Consider the following 16,706-nt stretch of genomic DNA (forward strand, 5'->3'; position numbering starts at 1 on the left):
GGCCCGGCCCGTCCGACGTGGCAGCGGCTGCAGCGGCACCGAGCGCGGCCCGGCCCGGCCCCGCCGCCCCCGCCCCGCCCGCGCCCGCCCGGCCCCGCCATGGGCCACAACGACATCATGAACACCGCCGAGGACTTCGCCGACCAGGTGGGTGCCCGCCTAGCCCGCCCGCCTGCCTCCCCCACCCAGCCCGGCTTCGCGCCGCCCGGGCGGCCTTTGTGGCGCTGGAGCCCAGGCCGGGATGGCGGCCGGGTCGCGGCCGCGCTCTGGTGGGTTCGTGGAGTCGTGGAGTGGTTTGGGTTGGAAGTGAGCTTGGGGATCGTCCCGTTCCACTCCCCTGCCGTGGGCAGGGACACCTTCCGCTAGAGCGGGCTGCTCCAACCTGGCCTTGGACACTTCCAGGGATGGGGCACCCACAGCTTCTCTGGGAAGTCCATCCCAGCCCCTCACCACCCTCACAGGGAACAATTCCTGTTCTCTCATCTAAACCCTCTCTCTTTCCTCCTCTCTCGCTTGTCCTCTCGCTACACGCTCCTGTAAATAGTCCCTCTCCGTCTCTCCTGTAAGTTCCCTTCAAGGGGGAACTTCCCTTCCTGGAAGTTTCCTTCCAGTTTCCTCCGAGGGGACCCCGGCCCGGCTCAGGCCCGGGGGCCGCCCTTGCCCTCGAGGGAGCGCGCGGCTGCGCCTGGAAAGAGACTTGTTCTTGGGAATGGGGCTCCCTTCCCCCGGGAGGGAATAATGGGAAGGGGAGCAGGAATCTGAGCTGCCCTGCGCTCCGTGCGAGCCGTCCCGGCTGGTTAATGGGGCACAAAGGGGTGTGGGGAAGCAGGGTGAGGTGTTGGGGACTGGAGAGCGACCTGGTGATCTGACCTGGCACGGTTAGATGGGATACTGGGAAGAAATTCTCCCCTGTGAGGTGGTGAGGCCCTGGCACAGGCTGCCCAGAGAAGCTGTGGCTGCCCCATCCCTGGAAGTGTCCAAGGCCAGGTTGTGCAGGGCTTGGAGCAACCTGGGAGAGTGGAAAACGTTCCTGCCTATAGCAGGGAGTTGGAATGAGGTAGTCTTTAAGGTCCCTTCCAACCCAAACCATTCTGTGGTTCTGTAAAACCCTGACCCATGTCTGGAAACCTGGAAAAGGCTCCTCAGCACCGTGTGCTGGGCTCAGGATCGGGGCAAAAGGAAAGCAAAGGAGCTGATGTTGTCTTGTAATCCTTCTCACGTTTGTTTCAGCGGAGGCCCGCACTGATTTCTCTGTTAAATAGAAGCTTGAGATCTCTTACCATATGTGAGAGCAGGATTGTTTTGAGTGTAAGTAGTTGCTCTGCTGGGGATGGTGTTGGAAAGATCTTCACAGTCATGGTGATTCATCTAATTGACAATGAGAGACAGCATCTAATCACATTCAGCAAATTCGCTGGAAAATCTGATTCTGCCTGGTTCTACAACTCTTCTGAATCAGTGTGAGTTGTGTGGAGCAAGATAACACGTCACAGCTCCAAGGGGGCTGTGCTGCCTCTTTAACTGATTTCACTGGGAAAACCTGTTCTGCACTTCCTCCCCACCCCCAGATGGAAGAAGGAAGACTGGATTTCGTGGCAGAGCTTCTTATGGTGTGTGGAGTGTCCGATTTAAGGGATGTCTGGATTATCTTGGTCATTCTCTGTTTACCTTGTCCTCTCGCTCCTTTCAGAGGAGAAAGTAAACTGTCACTGCAGTGTTCACATTACTTGCCAAAATTTACAATGCTTGTCCTGACCTTTTTATAACACCTCTCTATTTATTCCTGTGGGGTTATTTCTAGATGTCCTTAACACACCTTTTTTTCATACTACTGAAAGCTCTCTTGTCCAGCTCAAATGCAGTTTGCCTTCTCCTGAAATGAGCTTTAAATGGCACAAATTTATTTGTGCTTGACCACATCCTATTTAAAGATGAGTCTTTCCTTTAGCTGCAGAATTTGGAGTGTTTGCTACACTTGCCATCAGACTGCAAAATAGTTTTTATGGCATTCTGAGTAATAACTGCTGTGATAATTCTGCCTCTAAAGATCTGCCTGGTAGCTCTGTCAGGTCCTTTCAGTCCTGTCTATGCTGCTAAAAACTCAGTATCACACCAGTGTAGGAGTGACTTGCTAAACAATAACCTTTGGTATATATTGTGAAGTTAACACTTGGCATTACAGGAGCTGTTAGTTCATCTTGGATTAAAAAAAAAAAGTACTTGGAACATTTGGACTGAAGTTATGTTGAAACTCCCCTTGGTGGAGGCTGGACAATGGCTGTTCTGGGAGCTGAATGCATTCTCAGTGATATTCTTGCTTTCTCCACTCCCTGTACTAGTGCTCAAGACATAATGAGTCTTAATTTCTGTAACATAAAAGCCCTGTGGGAAAATGTTATAGCTAATTCCATGGCTTATCAGTAAATCCTGAATGTCTCTTACAAAGGCAAGAATAATCTGTTCCTTAAATTCAAACAGTAAAGCTTAGCTTTTCTCAGATACTGTAATTTCCCTTTGAATTAGCAAATTATGCTCTAGATGCCAGGATACTCAGCTGTAATAAGTGGCTCTTAATCCAGAGGTGAACTAGTGCACTGAAGGCACAGTCTTACATGCAGCTAAGCTTGCCAGACAGCCAGCTGTCAGTGAAAGGGGTTGTCCTACTTCTCCTGAGGCTATGTCCCCCTTTTCTCTCTCACCAGCACTTCTGTCACTGGACTGGAGAGCTGAACTGGCAGGAAAAAGAAAAACTTGAGTTTATTTTTTCTGTTGGTTCAGTTCTCTCAGTGTTTGGGTCAAGGGAGCAGCAATGCTTGGGGTGGGATTGCTGCTCAGGGGCTGCTCTGAGTTTAGGAATTCCCCAGGGCTGCAGTGGAGGAGATGCTGTAACACCAGCCCAGTGTTATTAATTAAGTAATTCACATGCTCAGGAATTAAGTCCTTTTTTAGTGATTCTTGTTAAAATATTACATGCTGAGCTCTTCAGTGCAGTCACCATGTGCTGCTGAGAGGATCAGACTGAAAATAGCTGTATCTGGGGCCTGCTCTGAGAGTTTAGGGTTGTCTCTCCTTTGTAATCCCTTTGTGAGAGGGAGCAGATCCTGGGCAACTTTTGTAGTGTCTGTAAGAATAATCTTTAGGAATGTGGGTGCCTGGTATTTCTGCTGTTCTAAAAAAAAAATTATGGACAAAAATGGAAGGAAACTCTTGAGTCATTGTAGTGCAGGGAAAGGGCTGTAAGGGCTGGGGGGAGTTTATTTAATTTTTCAGCATAAATGCTGGTGCATCTTGTTCAGATAATTCTAACAGAATCACAGAATGGTTTGGGTTGGAAGGGACATTAAAGTTCATCCAGTTCCACTCCCTGCCATGGCCAGGGACACCTTCCATTATCCCAGGTTGCTCCAAGCCCCATCCAACCTGGCCTTGGACACTTCCAGGGATGGGGCAGCCACAGCTTCTCTGGGCAACCTGTGCCAGGGCCTCCCCACCCTCACAGGGGAGAATTCCTTCCTAATATCTAACCTAAATTTCCCATCTTTCAGTTGGAACTCCTTGTCCTCAAAATGCTACTTTGCAGGTAACAGAAGGGAGAAGAAAACATTTCATTTCTAGTCTGAATTTCACATGTGTTAGATTAAAAAAATTAATTTGGAAATGTTCTCTAGAACTTAGTAATGTCAGTGCACTGATCCTTTATAAGCCAAATAGCCTATTCTGGTTAGGCTGGGAAAAGAATCTTCCCATGGAGAGTGATAGTAAAATGCAATAAGTGGAAAAATCCCATTTTAAAGATTTCATTAATAAATAGCCTTTTGGGAAAGGGAATTGGTATAAAGCACACTTTAAAATTGAAAAGCACTGACATGAGAAATCTGCCTGCAATTAAAAACCTGATGAAGATTGCTGGCAACGTTCTAGCAGGTCAGAGCTCTCTTCCTCCCTTTGGAAATAAGTGGGAAAGCCTCTTGTTCCCAGCTCTGACAAATGATTTGTAGACATTGACCTAATGAATGTGATGGACGTTGCTGTCCTTGTGATTTTGGGTGGGATCTCTTGAAGTGGAGTTATTGAGGTTGGTGAAAGGAAGTGATTTTTCTCTCTGCCACAGGATTGAGCATCCTCTTCCAGGAAAAATGTGTAGTGTCCCAGACTGCCAGAGGTATCTCTCCTCTCAGAACAAACCAGTCCCTTAAAATACAAGCTCAATACTTGAGATATGCCTTTATCAGGAGCTCCAGACTAATGACTGTATGCAGGTCACCAGGGTTTCTGTGTAGATGAGCAGAGTGCTGCTCCTCACCAGGATCAGAACTTCCTGATCCAAGAACACACACAGAAAAGGCTTCTGTACTTGGACAGGACACACCTCGGTGACAGCAAAAATTCCCAACTCCTGGCTGTGTATTGATCTTAAACTACCAGTAATTATGCTACAGTATATACACTTTTACTAAAACAGACTGGACCGTCAGCAAATTTAAACAGTTGGAGGTGAGGTCAAAATGAGTCACTTTGTTACCTCTCTTTTGGTCAGGCCTTTATGGGTTTGAGTAGTTCAAGCCTCCTTTTGAAAAATGGGGTTTGAGCAGAGATTTGATTTAGGGATCCCTGGATCATCTTGTACATCTTTGCTTGTTCAACTTAAAGGAGCATTTAAATCTATCTTTGCCTTTCTAATCCCATTAGGGGGGGAAGTGGCAACACAAAGCCCCTCTGGCATATGTCAGTGAGTTGGCTGCCAGCACAGAACCAGCTGTTCTTCTTTAAAATAGTTTTATTTAGCATTCTCTTGTGTTTTCTCATGATGATTTGCCTCTTCCAAGGAGGCAGCACATGGAAAGAGCAGTTGATGCAAAGCCCACAGCAGAATAAGCCATTCAATTATTTGATGTCACAAGTTTAGTGCCAGTTGCAGCAGTTTTGGTTTGGGCTATTTACCCAAATAAATTATGGTGTTATGGGTATTGTGCTCAGTGGAGGATGTGTTTCTAGTCCCATTTTTTAGCTGCAGATCTTTCACTACAGAGTTTCCTGTATGTGCTGCTTTATCTGTGTGAATCACAAAGGAAGTGGTCTTGGGGTGCAGCTTTTGACCCACATCTTGCTGGTGATGTGCAGGGACAGGTACTATTAATTCAGTTCCACTTCTGGAGATCTCATGTTTCATATAACTTACTCCATCCTTAGTTAAATTAGTTGGGTGATTTATACCCAGATCCTCTAATTGTAAAACCACTTGATGTCCGTTACATTCTCTTCCTGTAGTTTTGGTGTAATTGTTCTCTTCCTTTCTCTCTGGATCTCCATGGCCAGTGGTTCCTTTGGCTTGGATTTTTAGCCTGTTTCTGAAGCTTATTTAAGCTTGCTGTGTACAGGGGGTTCAGCTTGAGTGTAGCTCAGTAACTGCAGCTCCATGAGCTGTGGGTGTCCACAGATGATGTGTGTCAGGAGCTTGCTCAGCACTGGAGCTGCCGTAGGCTTGGCCTTTCTGACTTGTCTGGAGCTGATTGGATGGGTGCACTCGTGTTTAATGGACAGTGTTGAATTCCCTCTGTTTGCCAAGAGAACAGGTAAATGTTAAATGTCTTCATGGATCCTTCACCTGGACAGTAGTTTCATTTCAGGGAAGTGGAAGATGAGATCAGCTCATCATGACTTCAAACCAGCAAAGATGAGGCCTGGAGGCAGATGTTTGCTGTTTTTTTCAGCCTTTCCACAGCACTGCTTTTTTCCTTTCCAGCACTTGTCCTCTGATTTCTTTCTAGACCCAGGTTATCTGTTCTGTATCTTACAAACCCCTTCTGATTTGTAAGAACTTTATTCTTAGTATTCCTCAGCAGGTTTCCTCGAACTCACAGTGAAACCCAGGAGACAGGAAAGCTGTAAACCAAGATGTGTGTCTCATTCAGTGACAAAGATCACAAATTTTTCTTCTGACTCACTCATCTAACTGTTGACTGGGTTAAAAAAAGCCTGAAGTGGCAGCCCTGAGGCAGAGTACAGCTCCACTTAAAATGCACTTGATTAAGGTGAATTTTGACCCTTAGACTCTGGATACATGCAATACAACAGTGCAGTTTGTCCTGATATTGACTGTTTAATTGACTATTAAGCATGTTTGCTGATTTTTTTTTCTCTTGTGATAATCTTCAGTTACACAGTAAGCCAGGCTTGTCATTTGCATAGCCTTTAGTATTTTCTGATTGCTGCTGCAGGAATAAACTGTCAGAAATGGCTTTTGTCTCCTTCCTGGTGGAAGTCTCAATTAAGTAATAATCAAGCAGTGCTGCTTAGAAAATGGAGTGACAGTTAAACTCTTATCATAACCCAGAGGCAGTAAGTTTTCCTGTGCACCCCACAGCCCTGTAGAACATGGTAGTCCAGACCTTGTTTGGCAGTTCTGCATTTGTTACTTTATTGTAGTTGCAGAGCAAACTGACCCAGGAGCTTGTAGGATGAAGAGGGATGTGGGCTCAGATACATCTTGCATTCCCAAGAACTGAAGCTCAGCATCTGTTACATGATGATATCATTTCCTTTTAACTGTTACACTGAATTGTGTATATAAATGTGTGTTTCCTTTCTGCAGAGGATGCTATTTCTAATGGAAGTTAAAAACTTACCTAGAGGATAGAGGGTGCAGTTCCACGAGTACATGTGTTGTTTTTCTGAGCTGTTAGAGGGAAGGAGCTTGGCAGAAGGCTTAGTAATGTTTTTTAATTTGTATAGAATTTGTCTTCTCTCAGCCTGGCTCCCTGAATCGGTTTTTACAGGGTGGTGAGTGCCCGAGCATGTGGGTGGGAGCAGGATTGCCCTTTCAGCTCCTGGCTATCTGATAGTTGAGCTGTAACATGAAACGCTGAGATAGAGAAACTAAAACCAAGGTCAGCCTTCGTTAGTGAGAGCTCCACCAAAGCACTGTTCCTGTTACATAGGAAGGTGCTGCTGGACTCTGCTTTTCTCCAAGTCCTTGTCCAAAAGCACAACGACAGGTTTCCCCCACTGCTCCCAGGTGTTCCCAAACTGGAGTGGAGAGGCATTTTCATTAAATCCAAGTCGAAGTTCCTCTGTAGATGTTGATGACCCTGTGTGCATGAGAACTGCTGACCTCAGAGTCTGCAGAGAGCGTGGATCTGTCACTCCTGAAGTCTCCCCTTCCGTGCTAACCCTGCTGTGTGCCCGTGCAGTTCCTGAGGGTGACGAAGCAGTACCTTCCCCACGTGGCCCGGCTGTGCCTCATCAGCACCTTCCTGGAGGATGGCATCCGCATGTGGTTCCAGTGGAGCGAACAGAGGGATTACATTGATGGCACGTGGAACTGTGGCTACTTCCTGGCCTCCATCTTTGTGTTCCTAAATCTCTTTGGACAGCTGAGTAAGTGGTTCTCAGGCTGGTGAGGTGGGTGCCAGGGCACTCTGGTGTGTCCGCAGCCCTGGCTCGTGTGGGCTCTGGGAATCGTGGAAGCGTGGGACACCTCACTGATTTCCTCATGGCCAGTGACAGCTTAGAACTGATAGTACTACATGGGTTGAATGAAGAGAACTCTTAACAGACCCACTCCAGCCTTTCCTGGAAGCAGCTGTAGAGAATTTATTGTGACACACTGCCTCTGAGTCAGAGATGCCAAGAATCCATCAGGACAATCTGTTTTCAGTTCTGTGCATGCATTCATAAACACATACCACACCCTGGAGTTCTCTAAATGAAATACTCCTATTTTCTTAAACAGGGCAGCGTTAAGACTTTTTTTTTTTTAAGGATATTCACCTCCATGGCAAAGTCTTACCCTGCAGTGGGTACATTTACACCTGAGTGAGGTACTTGTGTCATAGATTTTTCCAAATCCCAGGAATCAAAATAAGCCCAGAAGCAGAGCTCTGCTGTTTGTGTGTTGGGTGGGCTCAGGGTATCAGAAATGGAGAGTGGTAAAATTATTTTCTCTTTATATTATATCGCTGATTTACTCTTCTTGATTGTCAGTTTATCTTGTGTCTGGATTTAGATTTTTTTGCCCTAATTTTTTTTGTGTAGAGGGTCACCTTCATTTGATGTAGTTGCCAGTCCTCATGTCAAAGTGGCAAAGGCTGTCAGTGCTTTGTGATGGAAGACTTGAGAAAGGATAGAAAACAAAATCTTTCAAGGAAAAGGAATGCAGTATGGTTGCCATAACAGTTATCTCATTGACCAAAAAAAAAAAAAAAGGACAATCCATAATTAATTGAGTTTGTTTTTAAATTCTCTTAATGCTTTAGCACAGATGGCTGCTGTGTTGGGGACTGTGTTCAGCATGTTCTTACCCTTTATAAAGTAAAAGATACTTCTGGATTTATAAAATGTTTTAAAATGCACTAAAACTTCTGAGTTCTCAAACTGATTTGTGCCATTAAAATTTCCTGCCTGCTGCTCTTCATGGCACAGCTGAAGGAAATGGGAGTCTGCTCAGTTCAAACCAAGTTAACATTCCTGCAGCAGTTTTTCCTGTGCACACCACAAGTGTAACTGTGTTCAATCTTCCCAACTCAGGTGGCTGTATCCTGGTGCTGAGTAGGAACTTTGTGCAATATGCCTGCTTTGGACTGTTTGGAATTATAGCATTACAGGTAGGAGGCTTAAGTCTTCAGCCCTTCTAAACTGTATCTTTTCAAATCTTCTCTCGTAGCCCCAGCACTACCAACGTGTTTAAATATAACTTGCAGCCCTGGAATTTTTCTCCACCCTGGCCTAGTGCCAGTCCTTGATGGCATTGAACTGTTTTGCTGCTTCTGTTCTTCTGATGTGCCCAATAGATCCTTGGCTGTAACTGCAATTAGTCAGCTGGAGACATTCATTCAATACTTGACCTTGACCAATTTAGGAGGAGTAAACTGGCAATTTACCTGTACATCAGTTACTGAGCCAAATGTGGAACTTGCAGTTGCTTTGGCCTTCAGCACACAGCTTTTATAAAGAACTGTCCCCATCACAAAGGATCCTGGCTAGTAGCATCCTTCCCCTACAAAACCAGTGAATTTTGAGGGGGGGCTAAAGTACAAATCAAATTCTGGCTTGCACTCCCTGTTTTACAGGGACTCATTGGACCACATTGATGTAATCTGCTTTATTTCTTTCGGTATAAATTAATTGACTTCTGTTATGGCTGAAACAGATTTGAGATTATAACATAAATTCAGACCTTCAGTGTAATTTATGTGGTGTTTTAACCTGTTTTATTCTTTGCCTAGACTATTGCATACAGCATTCTATGGGACCTGAAGTTCTTGATGAGGTATGGCTCCTTCTGAAGGTTTTTATGGGAACAGAATAAAAACTGGTGCTTGGTGAAAGAGGAAATTATATCTGTACATAGTATTTACCAGAAAGATTTTGCAAGTGATGCATTTACATTAAAAAAGAAATGACAGCACTTGAAAAATCAGTAGAGTCTGTGTTAAACTGTAGAAAGCAGGCTTAGTACTGTGGAAGGGAAAGACTAATCCTAACTCACTAGGAGCTAAGTGCTTCTGCTGCTAACCTTGCTGACAGCTCACAAACAAGTGTTTAGACTGGATCAGTGAGTTTCTACTGTTTCCTGAAGGGCTAAAATAGCAACTGTGCTTATGCATGATTGAAGGCATTTCCCAAGAAAACTACGGCGTGTGGACACTGGAGTGGTCCTGGGGTTTCTGGGATTTTAAATCTCTCCCTCCCTAAGGAGAAAACAGGGTTCTTAAACATAAGTGTTCTTGTCAAATCCTGAATGATGGCTGGCTGTTACCAGGAGGACAGCACAAAAACTATACTTTGGGCTTACTACAGCCCTGTAAATGTGTAACTTCTTAGCAGCACTGCTGCTCTGTTTTCTCAAAGCAACCTCTGAACTACTTTGGCATATATGGCTAAACCTGAGGTACAGAGTAACTTTAACACAGCTAAATTCATGTTGTAACAGACACTAAAGCCTGACACTGTGCCTGAGCTGGCCTTCTCTGGCAGGCTGTACCTGTCTGCACAGGCTTGTATAAATCCTTGGTGTGTTCCTCCTTGTGTAAATCCTTGGTGTGCTCAGCTCTACTGGGGCTGGGAATCCTAACCAAGGCTAACACATCACACAGTGCAGAGGTCGCTCCTCACTCACATGCAGACACCGAGCTGAAACTATCAGATAAGACATTATAGATCAGTGCAAACTGTACTAAACTGCCTTTTTTTTTTTCTCCTCCTTTCTCCCCATTTCTGTGTTTCTGTAGGAACCTTGCCCTTGGGGGAGGCTTGCTGCTGCTTTTGGCTGAGTCACGCTCGGAGGGGAAGAGCATGTTTGCCGGTGTCCCCACCATGAGGGAAAGCTCTCCCAAGCAGTACATGCAGCTGGGGGGCCGTGTGCTGCTCGTCCTCATGTTCATGACACTGCTACACTTTGATATGAACTTCTTTTCTGTGAGTATCCCAGTGTAAAACTATGAGTTGAGGAGCTAGAATACAGTATCAGTGCCCAGATGGGCTGCAGGGCCTGCTCAGTGCTCATCATTTAAGTCTATTAGTAGAATTAATAACTTAGAAACTAAGTTTAGATCATCTCTGCCATGACAACGTGGATGTTTGTGTCTCTTGTTTAAGAACTGTGTAAGTTTATGTGGGTTTTTTTTTTTCCTTGCAGATTCTGCAGAACATTGTGGGCACAGCCCTGATTATCTTGGTGGCAATTGGCTTCAAGACTAAGCTGGCTGCCTTGACTCTGGTCATCTGGCTGTTTGGCATCAACATCTACTTCAATGCCTTCTGGACCGTCCCAGCCTACAAGCCCATGCACGACTTCCTCAAATACGACTTCTTCCAGACCATGTCTGTCATTGGAGGGCTCCTCCTCGTGGTTGCACTGGGTCCCGGTGGAGTTTCCATGGATGAGAAGAAAAAAGAGTGGTAACAGGAATAGCAACACTTCTTGGGACATAATGTATTAAGTCCAGAACTGATTCTCTATGGATTCAACAAAAACTGCCAGCATTTTACACGTACATGCCCCCTTCCTATTAAAGGCACAGATGTTTTGAATTTGATTTACTGTGGCACCAGTAATATAATAGATAAAACCCTATTTCTCCAAGGAATGTTGCCTAGGCTTATTCTAACTTCCTAGATTTGGAACTAACCTAAGGAACCTGCATCTTGCTGATGCTTCAGTGAGTTGCAGTAGAACGGTTGCTGTCTTGAGTGTCAGCAGTGTCTTAAAATTTGAAGAACTGTGAGCAGAGATACAGCTGTACCATTCAGTGTGCTGTTGGGTTCTAGCTATAACTAAAAAAGTGGATCCCCTTTCTCGCCCTCATCACGCTGTCTTGTGCATTAGGAGTTCCATTGCTGGTTATAGCATTGCTTACCAGGGTGGAAAGCAGCATCAGAAAACAAAAAAACACTCTTGTTTTGCTGCTCAGAGGCCTGTAATTCCCTTTTGTTTTATCAACAGAGGTAGGTCTTTCCTGCTCCCCAAAGAGAAGGCAAAAAGAAAACAGTGAAAGTAGCTGTAGCCCTTTCTAGGTAAGAGAAGGGAGAAGGTTTTCTAACATGTCCCAATTCTGCTCCCGAGGGGAACAAGGGAGAATCCTGTCTTGTTAATCATGAATCCTGTATTGCTGATCAGATTTCAGGAAGGAAGTGGGGGAGATAATCCTGGAGAGACAGAATGTTAGATTCTGTGAAAATTCTGTGCCAAAAGAGCTCTTTATTCAGCATTCTTTCCCCAAAGTTGCCCCTCCTGAATTCCCAAGCAGGGAGCCAACTTGTGCTGCAGGTTCCATAATGAAGGCTCCTTTCTGCTATTAACCAGCTCCCATCCATATATGTCCCAAATTCATATCTGAAATGCAGGTTATTGGTGAAAATGTCTTCAGAATTACAGAAACTCCCCTGTTCCCTGCACTCGGTACATGCCAGATGAGAGCAGTCAGTCTTCTAATCTATAGTCTTTGCTTCTTAGATTCACTTCTGTCAAGTCTCTTGGCTGTAAAGTCCCAGCTGTGTGAAGAGCCAGGGTGCTGAGCTCTTGACAGCTCCTTCTCTCTGCCATCTCAGCCCCCCCTGGGCTGTGCAGGGAGGAAATGTGGAAGTAGCCCTTGTGCTGCCATAGCCCCCGTTCCCAACTCTGTCTGCAAACGGTTACAGCCGAGGAATCCAAGTGCAAAGCCTGGGCAGTGGATAAGCAGCCAGGGATGGACCTTCAGAGGGAGGAACTCCTCAGAGATGAAGGCCCTGTTTGGCCTCTCAGTGCCACGACCTCTGTGCCATGAACATGCTTAGTGCTGCTCCAAGGAGGCATTTTGTCCTCTGCCAGTCAGCTAGGTGAGCCCATTCACTAGACTGGGGAAGAATTCTAGACAGCATGAGCCCCACCAACTTCCTACCATTACACTGATTACCTTGCACTGTTGTCTCCCTTGAGGAAGATGCTCAACTGTTTGTTTTTCAAGGAGGAATTCAGCTGAAATCTCCAGTGGGAGGTGTTTCCTGGAGTCTCCTGGTAGGGACTTTCAGCTGGACTGTTCAGCTTTATGGTTGCTTTTTAGGAGAGAAAACTAGGCTGAGAGAACTGATGAAAAATAGAAGAGCACTGTTGAATGTTAAACCAGGGATTTCATCATCTTAAGGGGAAAATAGCCAATATAAGGGCAAGATGTGCTGCTGCTGCTGGAGGAAGCCAATTGCTGTCACAGAACAGTTAGGGTTGGAAGGGACCTCAGATCATCTAGTCCAACCCCTGATGTCCAAATTGATGGGAAGGGAATTCAGCATTAAGGTCAGGTCACAGGCAGCTTTCTTTGCAAGAGAAGTTTTCACCTCAACTGTTCCCTGTGCCTGACTCTTCATAGCTAAACAAACCAGTCCTTCCAGTGCAGATCTGCAGCACAGGAGGCTTTTACTCGGTGTCACTGCAGGTCTTGTAACGGTTTTGGACTCCATCAAGGCAGCCATTCTCAGATACCTGAACTGCTGTTGATGTTCATAGTATTTATACATGGAATGACAGAAACTACTCCTGTAAGTAGCCCCTTAAGTTGGCTTTCTCAACTTCCTTGTGTCCTGTCTAACTGAGGAGCTGGATGACAGACTAGTCTGAAATACTGACCAGTTTCCTCTGTGAAAACCAAGTCCCCTTTCCAACAAAAGACCCCAGATAAGGAACTGATACTGTCCCTTGCAGCAGGAATACTTAAATACTCAAAGGGCACAGTTAGGTGGAGGGCATTATCAGATACTGCTAGGCAGCACAATGTTCAGAGTTACTAACTGTGAGCCCCAATGCAGAAGATTCTGGTTTCCTACGTAAGCTGCTGTACTTGTGCATCTCCCAAAAATACAGTGACCTCTCCCCATGGCTGAGAAGCTCTGACAAAGCAGGATGTCAGCTACCAATTGGCTCTGCAAAGTGTTCTGGAATTCATTCTGAATATATTTTTGCTTTCTATGTGGAAAAAAAAAAAAGAAATAAGTATAAATTCTCATTTTATGCTGTATTTTGTACCTTAGTTGTGTTTGAAAATGTTTTGATTTTCGAAAACAATCAAAATAAAACGATGGCATCTTTGTATCCACTTGGCGTGTGTGGCTGGTGGTGCTCCATGGATGGGCTCCCTGGAGGAGCAGGTCAGGAGGCTGCTGTGCTTTCCTGCCTGCCAAAAACCAGCTTTCTGTAAAGAGCTCTGAGTGCTGAGCTGTCTGCACCTGACTGCAGCAGAAATCCTCCCCTTGGTATGGGGGTGGCTTGAAGCTCTTTGAATACAACTTAATTCCACCCCACTCCTCCCCTCTGCACCTGTAACAGTTAACTGGAATGGGCAAGCACTTGTGCTCCTACTGGAATTGTTACACAACAGGCTTCAGGCCAGGTATTTGTCATAAAATTTATTTCCCGTTGGTTGCCTTCTTGAAGTTCTTGGGTTTTCGATGATGGCTCTTGAATTTCTTCTTTAAAGGGCCCGACTGTTTCTGTAGAGAAGAAAAGTTCAGTCAGCTTATTTCCAACCCCTTAATCCATCTTTATATATCTTAACATACGCTTGCTTCCCAAACTGAGTGGGATCAGGGGATGTCCTGTAAGGCAGCGCCTCAAAAGAGATCTAGAAGGATCCTGTGACTGCAAAAGGGTTTCACATATATTTGTGTATTTGGAAGACACTTAACCCACAAGACACACATCAGCCTCCCTGCTGAGACCGTGTGCAGCAGGATGCCACCAAAGATGAGCTGTTTATACAGGCAGGAACATCGCTCACTACCACAGCGAGGATAAACATTGCCTGGCAGCAATTCACACCTCGGGATGCAAGTCAGTGTCTGGCACAACAGGGAGAGTCTATTCTGAACAGCTTTGCACCTTCTGCTGGTTCTCAGACAGGAATAGATGGAACACCTACAGGATGAGATCCCAGCTCCACGCTCCCCTGCTGCTGCAGGCAGCGGGGTGACTCCCACCTTTCCTCTCTTGTTGCCCACGGCTCTGCTGACATCCGTCCTTCCACCGTCCTCTCCGTTCTTGGCCCCGTCATCCTCACTGTCTGTCGCAAAGTCATCGCTGCCCTTTGTGGTCTGTGCAGCTGATGGGCTTTTTTCTGGGAAGAGTGCAGCTAAAACACAAAGATTTAGCTCAGAATCAGTTACCTGTGCACACTAACTTTACTTTGAGAGCAGCTTAAAGGTGATTTGCCAGTGGTGTTTTATTGGAAATGTGCCTGGTTGTCTCACTAATCCTGTTCTGGGAACTCCAGCACAGGTGGAGTTACACCTCTGCTCCTGCAGCAAGATGATCTGCACCTCCAGATGTAAGTCAGTAAAACAGGCTGACCAGCTTCTGTCAGACTCAAGGACTTGCTGAGAAACCAAGGGAGATACCTAAAGCAGCAAATCCCAGTGGATCTTGCATCTCTCCCCTCACACCTTACATGATCCAACTGATTATCACTTAGTGATAATGCTATTTCTTATTCGGTGGTGGTAAGCTTTTCCAAGACACAAAACCCCAAACTGGATGGAAGGGCAGCAGGGAACAGTATAAAGAAACCAGGAGAAAATCAGCCAACAAACTTCTTCAGGACACAGATGACACCAGTGTTCTCACTCACGTGGGTACAGGTCACTCATGCTGTCGTCTGTCTCCTCTCCATCCTCATCACTGGACTTTGGCTCCCAGAATTCCTCCTTCCTGTGAGGTTTTCTGCTCCCATTCATTTGGTCATCAGGATGCTGTGCCCGCTGCTTCTTCTGTCTCAGGCAGGCAGGGACATACTCCACTCCTTCCCTCTGGCATTCCTCATCTACCAGAGGGAGAGTCAGGCAGCACTGAGCCAGGCAGCCCAGTCCCCAAGTCCTTTCATGTCCAGCTCAAGCTTATAGGAAATGCACCTCCAAAGTTCAGCATGCTCCACCCCAAATATACAACCTATATAATCTACAGCAACACTATGGACCAGAGAAGATGTTAAAACAGATTGTGCTGGATACATGAACTCCTTGGGCGAGTTTTAGAACTGATCCTCTCAAGGAGGGATGTCCCAAGGTATTTGCTAGAGGCCAATTGCTCCCTACATCTGGGATCTTCCTTCCTGGCTGAGGAGCACACACAGCAACACACTGATGCCAGTCTAAAGAAAACTATCCCAGTCCCTTCGCATAGATCCACTGGAATCTCAACAGCTCAATGAAAAAAAAATTGTCTGGTAACAGCTGCAGAAAAGCTACTTACACGTTTTAAGGGCCTTCTGGTAGCGCTTCCCTTGGACATGACGCAGCACATGCTCTGGGAACTTGTTGATGTGTCTGAGGGTGAGCTTGCAGAACAGCTGGTGTCTAGAGACACAAAAAGAAAGAGCCAGCAAGAGTTTAAGTATGCTGTTACTTCATAACTTTTCACTTACAAGCACCATACTCAAAGTTGATAAATACTTCATAAAACCTTCCCCAGTCTCCCAAAACCCATAAAAACTGTAAAGCTCAACCACTTTACGTCTGAGATCGAACAAAGCGTAAAGCATAACATAACACAGAGGAGGACGAATACGTACAAACTCTTTGTGCTGGGCACTATGTGGGGCTCAAACGTGCCGTAGTCGAACTCTATGGCTGTCTTTATGAGCCGCTGATACTTCTTGCCGCTGGTATAAGCCTGCAGCTCCGACAGCCGACACGGCATCTCGTGTCCTGTCAGCCTGCATCTCACCTGGAAAAAAACACGAATGGGCAGCAAGCCCAGGGGATTCAATCAGGTTGGAAAAGACCTCTGAGATCAAGTCCAACCTGTGACCCAACACCACCGTGTCAACCAAGACCATGGTCCCAAGTGCCACGTCCAGTCTTTCCTTGAACACCTCCAGGGTGACCCCACCACCTCCCCGGGCAGCCCCTTCCAGTGTCTAACCACCCTTTCTGTATCCATCCCGGTGCTGGGAAGGGCAGGACCACCGCCCTCCTTCCCGGCCTCCCACAGCTGCAGAGACACCCCCAAGGACCAGGAGCTCGCCGGGGCCGAGCCCACCGGGTACCACCCTCACGACCCCCCCAGGGAGGCGGCCCCGTCCCCTCAGGGCTCCGCTCGGCCGCACCTTGCCGGGCCCCGCGGGGCTGAGCAGCGGGTGCTGCCTCAGGAATCGCCGCTCGGCCTCGGGCACCTCCGGCCCGGCCACGCCGCCCGCCGGGCCCGGCGCCGCCATCGCGAGGGGCCGGGCCGGGAGAGCTTCCCG

The 16,706-nt window shown here is 46.5% G+C and overlaps 2 protein-coding genes across 3 annotated transcripts; one reads left to right on the forward strand and one right to left on the reverse strand.

Moving 5' to 3' along the window:
* The first annotated feature begins 36 nt into the window (after nt 1-36).
* SURF4 (surfeit 4) lies at nt 37-13,565 on the forward strand. Of its 2 annotated transcripts, XM_032708088.1 has the most exons (7): nt 57-147; nt 1,231-1,308; nt 7,191-7,377; nt 8,527-8,603; nt 9,225-9,268; nt 10,230-10,416; nt 10,637-13,565. In XM_032708088.1, the coding sequence occupies exons 1-7, from the start codon at nt 100-102 to the stop codon at nt 10,901-10,903; spliced, it is 888 nt and encodes a 295-aa protein (XP_032563979.1). In that variant the 5' UTR covers nt 57-99; the 3' UTR covers nt 10,904-13,565. The 2 variants fall into 2 exon arrangements, with proteins under 2 accessions (XP_032563980.1, XP_032563979.1); XM_032708089.1 differs by lacking the exon at nt 1,231-1,308 and having other exon boundaries at nt 37-147.
* A 291-nt stretch (nt 13,566-13,856) lies between these two features.
* Nucleotides 13,857-16,701, reverse strand: SURF2 (surfeit 2). The gene is made up of 6 exons (XM_032708091.1): nt 16,569-16,701; nt 16,032-16,186; nt 15,713-15,816; nt 15,093-15,284; nt 14,446-14,597; nt 13,857-13,959 (listed from the first exon to the last, which is right to left on the reverse strand). Exons 1-6 carry the CDS (start codon nt 16,674-16,676, stop codon nt 13,876-13,878), a joined length of 795 nt encoding a protein of 264 aa, XP_032563982.1. The 5' UTR covers nt 16,677-16,701; the 3' UTR covers nt 13,857-13,875.
* Nucleotides 16,702-16,706: the final 5 nt, after the last annotated feature.

Source organism: Chiroxiphia lanceolata, chromosome 21, assembly GCF_009829145.1.
Source record: "Chiroxiphia lanceolata isolate bChiLan1 chromosome 21, bChiLan1.pri, whole genome shotgun sequence".
NCBI classification, from domain to species: Eukaryota; Metazoa; Chordata; class Aves; order Passeriformes; family Pipridae; genus Chiroxiphia; species Chiroxiphia lanceolata.